Here is a 14,700-nt window from a genome sequence, read left to right on the forward strand (position 1 = left end):
TGCCTAGGAGTGGGATTGCTGGGTCATATGGTGGTTCATTGGAAGGACTGATGCTGAAGCTGAAACTCCAATACTTTGGCCACCTCATGCAAAGAGTTGACTCATCGGAAAAGACCCTGATGCTGGGAGGGATTGGGGGCAGGAGGAGAAGGGGACAACAGAGGATGAGATGGCTGGATGGCATCACCGACTCGATGGTCATGAGTTTGAGTAAACTCTGGGTGTTGGAGATGGACAGGAAGGCCTGGCTGCGATTCATGGGGTTGCAAAGAGTCGGACACGACTGAGTGACTGAACTTAACTGACTGATGGTGGTTTTATTCCTAGTTTTTTAAGGAATCTCCATACCATCTTCCATAGTGGCTGTATCAATTTACATTCCCACCAACAGTGCAAGAGTGTTCCCTTTTCTCCACACCCTCTCCAGCATTTATTGTTTGTAGACTTTTTGATGATGGCCATTCTGACTGGTGTGAGGTGATATCTCATTGTAGTTTAGATGTGCATTTCTCTAATAATAAGCAACATTGAGCATCTTTTCAAGTGTTTGTTAGCCATCTGTATAGTGAGACACTTAAGTTAAAGTAAGTAATGAAAGTAAGAAATGCTTTCCTAGGGTTGAAAATAAACAAGACAAGAATTAGTAGAGCTAGGAAATATTAGAAAAAGGAATAATAAAATAAATAAAAGTATTCAAGAGTAAAATTTTATAAGAGAAAAGTGAAAGAAAATTATAGATTAGCACAAACTCATGGTGTGTGTATGTGTATGAATTAAAAGACATTTCAGGCTAGTGAATATATCTACATTTGAAAATATTATAAGGCATTTATCCAAATCACTAGAATACTTACTATTACTTTATTTATAAATTTAAGTATATTGACAAAAGCATTTTCTGAAGCAGTGTCATCCACTAAAAAATAATGCAGCAGTAAAAAATGATGGAAAAAGATCTATGTTAGTCCATGTACCATGACAGATAGAATCACTTGCCATTAAGTATGAACAATTCACTTAACATAACACATTTCTTATCTTTTCTAATTAATGAAGTAGTAATAACTTCCTGACTTAATTTCCACTCTGCTACATGTGGAGAACAGCACAAGTTCACACAGCTAGTAGGAGCCAACTTTAAACATAGATTATGTGGGTCCAAGTCCACTGCTTATTTGGTCAGGAAAAATAATTGGGAAACTTATTCTTCTAGGAACAGAGACAGAAGGAATGTAAATAATGGGTAAAATACAGAAGAGTCTAAAATACAGCAACAAGAAAATGACTTCAAAATGACATAAAAAATCCACTATATATAATAGGTTCTAGGTTCATCCACCTAATTAGAACTGACTCAAATGCACTCATTTTTATGGCTGAGTAATATTCACTGTGTATATATACCACAACTCTTTATCCATTCATCTGTTGATGGACATCTAAGTTGCTTCCATGTTCTAGCTATTGTAAATAGTGCTGCAATGAACAATGGGATACATGTGTCTTTTTCAATTTTTGTTTCCTCAGGGTATATGCCTAGGAGTGGGATTGCTGGGTCATATGGTGGTTTTATTCCTAGTTTTTTAAGGAATCTCCATACCATCTTCCATAGTGGCTTTACCAATTTACATTCCCACCAACACCATATTCTAACATATATATACAGAATCTAGGAAAATGGTACTGAAGAATTTATTTACAGGTCAACAGGTCAACAATGGAGAAACAGACATAGAGAATAGACTTATGGACATGGGGAGAGGGGAGGAGAGGGTGAGATGTATGGAAAGAGTAACATGGAAACTTACATTACCATATGTAAAATAGATAGCCAACAGGAATTTGCTGTATGGCTCAGGAAACTCAAACAGGGGCTCTGTATCAACCTAGAGAAGGGTGGGGATGGGGAGGGAGATGGGAGGGAGTTTCAAAAGGGAGGGGATATATGTATACCTATGGCTGATTCATGTTGAGGTTTGACAGAAAACAGCAAAATTCTGTAAAGCAATTATCCTTCAATAAAAAATAAATTAATTTTAAAAATCCACTATATATGCATCATGCAAAGAAAACAATCATTTATCTGTACGTATTATGCAAGCTCTTGAAGGAAGAAAATTCGGATACAGCATATCCACCAATAAGTCATTAAATCCAAGAATGGGCATGAAAAGCTCACATTTGTTTTTTGAGAAATATTTCTTTGATGTTTGCTGTCTCATTCCAAGCACCTAGGCTCAGGAAATGTCTAATTCTGGGAGATAAGACGGAGAAGATACGGCAGATAATGAGTTTGTTCTTCATGTTTAGGAATTAGAACAGCGAGCACATAAAACACAAATGTGCCCTCCATCAACCTCAAAGTAATCACTGAAACCTAGAGATTTAATTAGTTCTCCAAAGTCATGTGCAGAAAAAGAGGAAAGGCTATACACATAGTTTTGAAAATGCCTGGTTTTGGTTCATGTCAGTTCCCATGTTGATTCTCAAACAAAGTACTTTGAGATCTCAAAGCAGGTGGTAGAAGAGAAGTGGCCAGAAATTGGCAGAGGCTCCTAAAGTGAAATCTAATGATTAATAATAATAATAATAATAATAAAGAGGCTCTGGTGTCAGAATGTGATTAAGTTCAAATATAGGCCTGCGGCTTCCTAACTTTTTATTTTATGAAGTTAAGTGTCTCAGCTTCTGCTCATTTACAAATGGGAGTAACATCATCTGCCATATTAGCTTGCTGTGTAGATTAAATAAGAGAATGTTCAGCATTGGGCAGAGACCAAGATTAACACTCTTGGGGGGACAATCTGCAGTGATGCTTAGCCCACACTTAAATCATGGTGTGCTTCCTGGAATTGAAAGAGGAAGGCACATCCTAGGATAGGAGGTAAATCCCTGCCTCTCCTTGAGGTCCTGAGTTATAGAGCCAATCCCAGGACAGGAGATTAGAGACAAACTTTCAGATGGAAGATCACAGGATCAGCATCTAAAATGAGTTGGTATTGGGACTTCCTAGGTGGTCCAGAGGTGGAGACCTCATCTTCCAATGTGGGGGATGTGGGTTCAATTCCTGGTCTGGGAGCTAAGATCTCACATACCTTGGGACCAAAACAAAACAACAACAAAAAAAAACCACAAAACATAAAATGGAAGCAATATTGTAACAAATTCAATAAAGACTTAAAATAATTTTTTAAATAAAATGAGTTGTTATAGGCAGAAACTGAACAGAACAAAGAAGAGGAAAAGAAACAAGATAAACAAGAGTTATTCATAAAATGAAAACTGACAAGAGAATTTTAAGATGTAAGAGACAACGAACCCAGTTAAAGTTCCTATAATGTTTAAACAAATTACAACTAATTTAAAATGCCAGTGATTTTGGCTAAAAGAGATTTTTAGTAAGAACAGAATCGATCAAAGAGTGAGGAAAAACTGAGAGACATGGATAAGGAATAGATGCACATCATTGGCACCCCACTCCAGTACTCTCACCTGGAAAATTCCATGGAAGGAGGGAGCCTGGTGGACTGCAGTCTGTGGGCTCACTAAGAGTCGGACACGACTGAGCAACTTAGCAGCAGCAGCATATTTGAACTCTTCTGAGAGTTTAACAGCAAGAGTGAAATAAGAAAAATAGAATAAAAGGGGAATGTTTCCTGAGTTTGAGGAAACCTGAGCATATTTGAGGGTTGAGAGAGAGAACAAAAAACAAACAAACAAACAAAAATTGGAAAGAACAGAAATTTTGGATGGAAAAAAAATGGGATTACAAGGATAAATATATTTTAATATCTAAAGTGCAGTTAGAGCTTTTTCTTCATAAAAGGATTTTGAGGAGATACTTATAGTGGAAAACTCAGCAAATTAGAGGGAAGAAGCTTAGTTTACATAGGAAATTAACTGGAGGATTTTAAGACCTAGAATAGTAACTATGAGAAAGAAGGCAATTACAGGAAGAAAGTTACAAGTCAAATTCCAACTGGCTACAAAAATTCAGAAATGAGCCAAACCTTTGACTCTCTGAATCTATAATGGTAAATTAGAGAAAAGAGGAGATAATAAAGCTTGACATCTGAATTAAAAGTGCAGAACATATGAATTGACATGGAAAACTACAACAGAGCCAAAAATCTACATTCAAAAAATTAACTCCACTTTCAAACATGAAGCTATACAATTTTTAGGCAAAGGCAAACTCCTTGTAGGAACATGGTGTGACCACTAATTAGTGTTTCTACCACTGTGAATCAAGTCTGGATTCATACTCAAGAATGCGTTTAGGAGAGGCAAAGTGAAGCAATTTGGCTTGTGACATGTTCCTAAAATACTTCCTGAAATAATGTCTGCCAGTGCATTAGAAATAAAATGAAAACTTGTCAATAAGGCCAAGTCAAATACTGGTACAAATGAAAAATTTTAGAGCTTAAACTCATTAGTAACTTTTTAAAGCATTACAAAATATATTCTAATAAATAAACCATAAAAACTCTAAGATAAGCTCCCCAAACCTTGCCTTTGCCAGAGCTGTATTCTGCATTAAACTAGAATTTCAATTTGCATCACCTGCAGGCAGCCATGGTAGCTGGAACTGGTGAGCAACTTCAGTGTAAACAAATGTTACCATTGTCTATGTACCATCATGTGAAAAATGGCAGAAAGCCAAAACATTGTTATAGCCCAAAGAGAAGCTTCTTTAGTACATATTTTGTAAATTCCAAAGGAAGCAATATATAAAAAAACAAAATTAGAATATTTAAGAATGTAACAGAGCTAGAGCTTCTTAAACCTTAAATAAATAATGTAGAGTGCTCAGAATAATTTAATAAACATTTGCATTTATTACATGGCTTCAAATTGTAGAGAAAATACCAGTCATTCTGTCAAAATTTCTGGAATTATGATAATATAGAACTTCAACGAGCTCAAAAATAGACTCATATTTTTGGTTGGTAATTTTGACACAAAAGTTTTACACTTGTGATATTATTCCACAGTAAGCTGAATTGTACCACTGCTTTGACATTCAAAATGCAATTTTTAAAGTTGAAAATACTTATATTTGTAATAGTTTCTTTAATTCTATTAATGTTTGGGAGTTTGTGTTAAGTCCTAAGGCCATTATGACAATTATTTAACATGATCTACATGAAGAAAATGGAAAATAAAATAAAAAATGCAAATCACGTAAAGATAAATCAAGGTTTCAGGAATATAAATGTATAAGAAGGAATCCATCTCAGGTCCTATTGTTCCCATAACTGTTCCTAATGAATCCAGGCTCCTTTAAGAAGCAAACTAAAGGTATGTTTTATGTCAAGACCCCGATTCATTCTCAGTACCAGCTGATTGCACTGAAGGTGCCACATCCCTTGAGGACTAATAATGTACATCCAGTAAGTGACTAGCTGACACCACACAGTAAAATATGTGATTGTATTAATACATATACATAACTTGAAGACAAACAGGTAATATTAATTTGCAATCATATTAGGGAAATACAGATACACTAACTTCAAGAGAACATATTAAATCATTTCAGCTTGTTTTCTTTTAAAATCTGAAATGTTGAGCTTAATCTTTAATATTCTTTTCTTCTAATGACTCATTATATTAGACCATTTGAAGAAAGGGAGACAAACAAAATACTTACTTGTGATGCTATTTCTCGACACTGACACAAAGTGAGGGAAAAGAAACACACAAAATTCAGCTTAAACAGCGACTAAACAATACATACACAAAACAATCAGCAATAGGACAATATATGACAGATAACACATAACATTTATCATCTAATTATGTGTTTGATTACTTATCATAGCACTTTTGAATAAGATTAGGTAAATAATAAGCTAATATTTTAAAAACTTGCCAGAAAGATGTTAGGTTTTTTCCAAAGTCATCTTTCTATGATTTGATGAAAAGTTAATGTGTTATTAGAAAATAAAATAAAAAATGATAAGAGTATATTAAAGGATTATATTCATGAGAAGAAATTGACACCATTATTGATATTCAAAAATCATTATTGATATTAATAGTTGTACTGGTTTTTTAAATGTTAGATACTATAGTAAGATTATTTTTCACCCCTATGTATACACTCAAGCAAATGTATAGAAATATTCTGAGTTTTCAAATATGTTATAAAGGTTAAAATTTGATCTTCCCAGTCAATATATAAGCCCTAAACATTGATAGGTTATAAAAATCATGTTATCTTGTTCTTCAGTTCTATGGAATAACATGGTCTTCATCCTTCAAAAGGCATAAGTGAAATTTTCAATTATAATTTTTGTTGTAATATAATTCAAGTCTAACCCACTATTTAGGATTGTCACTATTGTTACAAATATTAAAAAACACATTAAAAATATATGAATATAGACTTGTTGGAACTGTTTGTCTCCAGATTCTTAACACTTGGCCCAATGGAATAACAGTGAGCAGAAAATGGGAGAGAATGAGCAGCTCAAGTTTCAAAACTATTTGATCTTAAGCCTTACTAAAATATTTCTATTAATGTAATCTGGAGGCTTCCCTGGTGGTGAAAATGCCAAATAATCTGCCTGCCACGCAGGAGACCCAGATTCAATCCCTGGGTTGGGAAGATTCCCTGGAGAAAGGAATGGCTACCCACTCCAATATTCTTGCCTGGAAAATCCCATGGACAGAGGAGCCTGGTGGGCTACAGTCCATGGGTCTCAAAGAGTCAGACACGAATGAGCCTGATTTTATAAAATGAGATTTTACTGAGTACCACTTTTTTGGTACTTTAGCATCTTGCAAAACTATAAAGCCAGGTAATGTTCATCATGTTTTCTTTCTCTTAAATATCTCTAAATATTAAATCTCATATAAGGAAACATATAATATACTCACTCTGTTAACAATGTTCAGGAAAAACAAATCTTTCTATAAATGAACTGACATCTTTTTGTGTATCAAACTACAATTACTATACAACTCAACAGTTTATTTTTGCCTTATTTGCCAGAAAAATAAAAGTAGAATTCCTTTTCAACTACAGCAGTCATGTCATTTTAGATGTAAAGTAACATTAATTTCTTGCCCTTACTAATATATGTTACTGTAAAAGTACTTGAAGTTTATTGTAATCTTTAAACTGCTTCCTTTTTTTTTCTGTAATAGGTAGTATATAAAATTTAAACAAAACTATGTGTTCCAAAAGATGAACTGAACTCAGTATAAGAAGACAGCAGATATTATCTTCATTTAACCTAGTATTCTTTTATTTTTTCCAAGGATGTGTGCTTTTGATAGAAGTTGGAGGTTTGGGAATTTATAAATATTTTTCTGATTTGTGATGGGAAGAACTGACTGAGATGTAATGTTAAATGCTCCTTGATGACAGTATGAATATTCAATGATCTTTTCCCTATCTACACTGTTAACAGCATACAACAAAGACTCTTAATAATACAGAATGACAAATACAGATATGAACTTGACCAATGGAAGAATTAACTATTTTCAAATTGACAAAATCCATATTACAAGATAAAAACAGGATAGTATCCTGCTATGTGGAAATCTTTGTCTTTATCAAGCTTGAGTAAGACGTGGTTAATTGCTTAGGTGTGAAAGCACTTTTTTTCTTTTAACCGTTAATCAAATACTATTTTTTGGATGCAATATTTTTAAACTTTTAGGCATATCAGCCAAGCTGTCTTACACATTTAACTGTCTGGTATGTTTCTCCCATCAGTCATTCCTGATTTTTTCCAATTTGGTCCTGCTCTTTGTGGTGTGAACTACGGGGACCACAGCCAATGAAAAACTCAGATTCAGCTGCAGAAATGGCAATAAAACATCTTTTAGCACCTCTGAAGCTGCAGTGAAAACCAGCAAAAAGTATCTCAGAAAAATGAAACTCTTTTCTTCTGGCCTCAATATCACTTACTTAAACGTCAAACTAAATTGTAACAAGAAAATAAAACTCTACTCCATTATCCTTATGCTTCCTATAAAGTTCTTCTTTTCCACCACAGATTCATTGATTTTAATCACAAGCTGATGTAATGATTACATGACTATTACAATGCATGTAATTGATCTAAGTCTCATAGTTAAGGTTCTGTTTCACATAAGACCAAAGAAAGAAATGGTTAACCAAAATTTTGAATAACATTGAGGTATCTGAAGAAGATAAATATTTCAAGAATATAAACCATAATGTAGAACCACACAGTGTGCCCAATTAAAATATGGATATGTTTTCTGTCGTATGCAGGCATTGTAAATTCTGTTCCATTTTTAATAGGCTCTAGTTTGCTATTATGCTTATTGAGCCAGTGTCTGGCACTGCTCCTGGGGTTCTTTCCTTGGCTCCAAAGTCGTTCTCAACCTAGAGTTTGAGAAAAGGTGAGTTTCATGCTCCCTAACTTATTTCTGTTTCCTTCTTTCCAAATGCTAATATACTGGAGTTTAAGATTATATTAAAAACTAGATTGCTTGCACTGAGAACTTTTCTTAAGTGTCAAAAGGTTACTTAGAATTAATTTACTTCCTGAAAATCTACAAAAAGCATTGAGTCCAAACTCTAGAATATCACTTTCACCAAAAATACTTTATGAAATTCCTGACATAATTTAATGGCCAATATTTCAGAAATAAGTTTCCAGGTTTAGGAATCACAGTTTTCAATCACATTAAACATGAAGACAGGAATAAGTGGATATTTTCAAACCTCAGATGTAGTAAGCTTCTGAGATTCTGTCCTATAGATCCCAATGGGAACGTCTCCAGTAGAAGAACATAACTTCTGATAAAGTCTAGCATAAGTCCTGATCCATAAGTCATCCTCCGTGATCTTCATCTGTAATATAATTGGATTATTTACATACCAGATTTTTAAGAAAGAAAAAACCTAATGGTTATTTTCCATTCCTTAAAAGTAGATTTCACTGGTATTTCAAAATCTCAAAGCAACATTTCATAAGTGCTTACCTGTGAATTAAAGTTATTTACTGCATTCCATCTAAACCTTATCTCTCAGGTTAACTCAAACTTAAGAAACTAAAGGCTCAATTTGTGGCAGCATGGCATTGCATTAGTTCCATCTCAGTGGGCGACACCACTGGTAATTGACTGGGAATTGTTGGAAACCTGTGTGTGAGGGTTTGTTTAAATGTTGAGATAACCAGAGGGTGATACTGAGACTTAGTGGACAGGGTTGGCTGATGATACAAATCCTGAAGTGCAAAGGACACTCCAGCACAAAAACGAATAGCCCATCCAAAGGTCTATAGCATCCCTACTGAGAAAGGTGTGCAATAGAAGGCGCATAGGACTCCCGGACAGGAGGCGTAAGTGCTGCTCCCTCTCTGCTAATCATGAACTTGAACTGTTAATAAATCACTTAAATACACTTGGACATAGTACACTTATTTATAAAACAGGTTAGAGAATTCCCTGATGGTCCAGTGGTTAGGACTCCATGCTTTCCCTACAGGGGGCCCCGGTCAGGGAACTAAGATCCTTCAATCTGTGGGACATGGCCAAAGATAAGAAAGAAAGAAAAAGAAAAAAAAAAAAAACACACAGAAGTTACATGACATGATCAGTGTTTTCCTTGGCAGTATGACATCCTATGTCAGAAACTATTCATCTCAAATGCCAGCCGAGGGGGGTGCGGAGGGGGAAACACTTGTGAATTTTATTCTGAATGGCTATCTGCAAGATTATTAATTTAAATAATGTTTTCCCTAAACATTTTTAATCAATTAAAAAAACCAGGATGCTATTCTTTGAGCATATGTTAGAAAACTAAATAAATAAATGATATAGAAGAGTCAGCCAAAGAGCATTATAGATGGATTTCAGAAATGCCTGTCAGAAGTATCTTCCACTTCAGACAGTAGTAACTTACAGAGCAAAGAAACCCCGATCCTGGTGTAGTATCCAATCCCAACAGAAGTCTGGTAATAGAAATCATATAGTCCTTCACAAATGACTGCAACAGAAATAAAATATGTATTTATCATGTGTATGAAAAACAGAACAGCTTAGAGTGTGAATATCTTATTGCATCTTAAAGGTTACATTAAAGGTTATCACGTCATTGCTGTTATTGTTTAGTGACTAAAGTTGTGCCCGACTCTTTTGCAACCTGATGAACTGTAGTCAGCCAGGCTTCTCTGCCCATGGGATTTCCCAGGCAAGAATACTGGAGTGGGTTGCCACTTCCTTCTCCAGGGATGTTCCCGGCCCAGGGATTGAACCTGCGTTTTCAGCACTGGCAGGCAGATTCTTTACCACTGAGCCACCAGGGAAGCACTGTCATATCATTGAAAGTGAAAGTGTTAGTCACTCAGTTGTGTCTGACTTTCTGACTCCATGGACTATAGCCCACCAGGACTCCTCTGTCCATGAAATTCTCCAGGCAAGAATACTGGAGTGGATTGCCATTCCCTTCTCTAGGGGATCTTTCTGACCCAAGAATTGAACCTGGGTCTCCTGCATTAGCAGGCAGATTCTTTGCAGTCTGAGCCACCAGGGAAGCCCACTTTAGGTAGTGGTAGTTTAGTCACTAAGTCGTGTCTGACTCTTGCGACCCCATGGACTGTAGCCTGCCAGACTCCTCTGTCCCTGGGATTCTCCAGGCAAGAATACTGGGGTGGGTTGCCATTTCCTTCTCCAATCATTAAGCCTCCATTAATAAAAGAAATAAAAATCTATCTTGTCAGTGTGCTAAATACACATGTACAGTTAAGCTGTCCTTAAAAAATATGGAAACTATTATTTTCTAGGATATACTGATATGTTTAAATTTTATGCATGCTATTGGACATGAGGAAAACAATTCTAAATTTTTAATAACAAAAAACTACAAGCTGAATAAAAGAGAATATTTTCTAAACGTTTGTAATGACTAAAATTTACAATGAAATATTTCAACTAGTTTTTTTTTGTTGTGTTTTTTGTTTAAAGCCCTATGAATATCATTTTTTCCTTAATGGAAATATTTAGAAATTATCTGAATACTTGAACCAAAGAATATGAAATATTGCTGCTGTTCAGCTTCTGGCAGAGTTAAAAAAAATAGTGTATTTGTATAAAATAAAATAAAAACTTAGCAATGATGAAATGACAATGTAAAACTCTGCCATTCAGAAACAAACTGAATGGTTCTGAGAGGCTGTAAAATTTCCTTACATGTTTCTAAAGTAGGCAATAGTTATCAGATGTTGAAAATGTCCTTGATTTGTCAGTTTATTGACATTATTTGGTATCTTATTTTTTTTTAAATGTGTATTAGAAAGAAAGGTGTCTTTTTCTTAACCTAGTAATGTTTTCTTAACTTTTATTTATAGTCTTGTTATATAAGTAAAGGAATATGTAGATGAATTAAAGCGTCATATGAAACTCTGTAGGACACTGGCGTCAAAGAATGCCTAATATCATCTCATAGATTATTCGGAAAAATAATTATTTTTTTCTTACAATGTCTTTCATAGGCACATTTAGGTCATTCATTAAATACATGAAATAAAACATTGGGTTACTTCCAGAGCCAATTTAAGTTGACAGTTCCATGAGAAACACTAGTTGTATCATTCGTTTGATAGAATCTAAACAAAACAGAAAATAAACTCTTTAGAGAGCAACAGGAAACACTGAGTACCTGATAGAGAAGTGTGTCCAACATGCTGATACTGAACACCCTCCCAGCAGCGAAAGGCAGTCGGAATATGAAGGCCAAGTTAGAACCTCGTTCTCTTTCTTTCTGTTCAGAAATTTAAAAAAGAATAATTTGTGAGCATCCTCTATCTTATGCTTTTCTGCTTAAATTCTAACAAATGTGAAGAAAGTGATATTTGTCACGTGGTTCTTAGCTGTGAATGCATCACGACTTCACCTTTAATTGTATTGTTAATGGCCCTTTACTTTTCATAACTGTGCACGCATGCTCCGTCGTGTCTGACTCTTTTGCAAACCCCATGGACTGGAGTCCACTGGGCTCCTCGGTCCATGGGATTACCCAGGCAAGAGTATAGGAATGGGTTTCCATTTCCTTCTCCAGGGGTTTTTCCCAACCCAGGAAGCAAACCCACATCTCCTGCACTGGCAGGATTCTTCACCATTGAGCCACCTGGGAAGACCCTTTCATAACCATGTTTTCTTAATTAAAATACCCAACAGTTAAGAAAGCTGGATCCTTTCATACATTAAACATTTATTTACCCTTTGTACATATTTCTTAACAGGATTTGAAGTGATGTTAATAAAAAGAACAAACACAATAGCATTATTTCATCAAATTTGAAAAAAAAAAAACCCTAAAGCCACATAATGTGCCACAATATCTAGAATATCAGCTTTTGAATATTCTCAAATGTAAGGACACAAAATACAGGCAAGTAGGAGTGATCACAACCAGTGGATTCTAAAGCTTTCTGTCATTTGAGTTTTAATTTGTCAATCTGCCTTTCAAGTTGTGCCAGCCATACCTTTTCTCTGTCATAAAAGACAGAAGTGGTATGGACCTAACAGAAGCAGAAGATATTAAAAAGAAGTGGCAAGAATACACAGAAGAACTATGCAAAAAGATCTTAATGACCCAGATAACCATGATGGTGTGATCACTCACCTAGAGCCAGACATCCTGGAACGTGAAGTCAAGTGGGCCTTAGGAAGCATCACTGCAAGCAAAGTTAGTGGAGACGATGGAATTCCAGTTGAGCTATTTCAAACCCTAAGAGATGATGCTGCGCTCAATATGCCAGCAAATTTGCAAATGTGGAAAACTCAGCAGTGGCCACAGGACTGGAAAAGGTCAGTTATCATTCCAATCCCAAAGAGAGGCAATGCCAAAGAATGTTCAAACTACTGCACAATTGCACTCATCTCACACTCTAGCAAAATAATGCTCAAAATTCTCCAAGCAAGGTTTCAACAGTACGTGAACTGAGTACTTCCAAATGTCCAAGCTGGATTTAGAAAACGCAGAGGAAGCAGAGACGAAATTGTCCACATACAATGGATCACAGAAAAATAAGAGAGTTCCAGAAAAAACATCTGCTTTACTGACTACGCCAAAGCTTTAGACTGTGTGGATCACAAAAAACTGTGGAAAATTCTTCAAGAGATAGGAATACCAGACCACCTTACCTGCCTCCTGAGAAATCTGTATGCAGGTCAAGAAGCAATAGTTAGAAATGCACATGGAAAAACAGATTGGTTCCAAATTGGGATAGGAGTATGTCAAGGTTTTATATTGTCACCCTGCTTATTTAACATATGCAGAGTACATCATGTGAAATGCTAGGCTGGATGAAGCACAAGCTGAAATCAAGATTGCCATGAGAAATATCAATAACCTCAGATATGCAGATAATACCGGTCTTGTGGCAGAAAGCAAAGAAGAACTAAAGAGCCTCTTGATAAAAGTGAAATTAAAGCCATAAAATTAAAAAACGCTTGCTCCTCGGAAGGAAAGCTATGACAAACCTAGACAGTGTATTAAAACGCAAAGACATTACTTTGCCGACAAAGGTCCGTGTAGTCAAATCTTTTCTAGTAGTCATGTATGGATGTGAGTGTTGGACCATAAAGAAGGCTAAGGGTTGAAGAATTGATGCTTTTGAATTGTGGTTGGCAAGCCTCTTGAGAGCCCCTTGGACTGCAAGGTGATCAAACTGGTCAATTCTAAAGGAAATCAGTTCTGAATATTCCTTGGAAGGACTGATACTGAAGCTGAAGCTTCAATACTTAGCCACCTGCTGCAAAGGACTGACTCATCTGATGCTGGGAAAGATTGAAGGCAGGAGGAGAAGGAGATGACAGGATGAGATGGTTGGATCACATCACTGACTTAATGGGCATGAGTTTGAGCAAGTTCCAGGAGTTGGAGATGGACAGGGAAGCCTGGTGTTCTGCAATCCACGGGGCTGCAAATAGTCGGACATGACTGATTTACTGAACTGAATTGACTGAGCCATACCAAACTGCAGCTAAATTTCAGTAAATGACCCCCAAAAGTGTGTTTAAACCAGAAAGAGAAAAATATAATACTTTAAAGCATATGTGTGGAATCTAGAAAAATGGTATAGATGAACTTATTTGCAGGGCAGGGGTAGAGACACAGACATAGAGAACAAATGTCTGAATACCAAGGGGTAAAGTGGGGGTGGGATGAAACAGGAGATTGGGATTAACATATATGTATACTATCGATACTAGTATAAAATAGATAACTAATGAGAACCTACTGTAAAGCACAAGGGGAAATAAAAGGAAGGTACAATCTGTTTTTAGGACATATATTTGTTAATCTTAAAACAGGATTCCAGTATACAGTAGGTGCAAAAAACACTGTTTGAATCCACTTACATGAGGTACCTAGAATTTCAAATTCAGAGTGAGAAAAGACACTGGTAGATGCCAGGAGTCAGGGAGTGGGGAAAGAGGGGTATGGGAAGTCAGTGTTTAAAGGGGATAGAGGTTCAGTTTAGGAAGGTGAAAAAAATCCCAGAGATGGATGACAGTGAGTGTTGCAGAACAATGTGAATGTACTTGGTGTCCCTGAACGGTACAGTTAAATATGCTTAAAATAGCACATTTTCATCATAAGACTTTTACCACAGTAAAAAAAAAAAAAAAGAAAAGAAAGAAAAAGCATGTGTTTGTGTGTATAATGGTGTATGAGGGTTTCTTTTGAAAAATTCTGTTGCA

The 14,700-nt window shown here is 35.7% G+C and overlaps 1 protein-coding gene across 1 annotated transcript in view; it reads right to left on the minus strand.

Annotated features, from left to right (window-relative positions):
• LOC110124645 (potassium channel subfamily T member 2-like) overlaps nt 1-14,700 on the minus strand; it is a 129,309-nt gene that overhangs the window by 40,273 nt on the left and 74,336 nt on the right. Inside the window, 4 exon segments of the mRNA XM_070463091.1 lie at nt 5,654-5,674; nt 8,714-8,842; nt 9,896-9,979; nt 11,651-11,752. Coding sequence (XP_070319192.1) covers nt 5,654-5,674; nt 8,714-8,842; nt 9,896-9,979; nt 11,651-11,752 — 336 coding nt within the window.

The sequence above is a fragment of the Odocoileus virginianus genome, unplaced genomic scaffold (assembly GCF_023699985.2).
Source record: "Odocoileus virginianus isolate 20LAN1187 ecotype Illinois unplaced genomic scaffold, Ovbor_1.2 Unplaced_Scaffold_26, whole genome shotgun sequence".
NCBI lineage: Eukaryota > Metazoa > Chordata > Mammalia > Artiodactyla > Cervidae > Odocoileus > Odocoileus virginianus.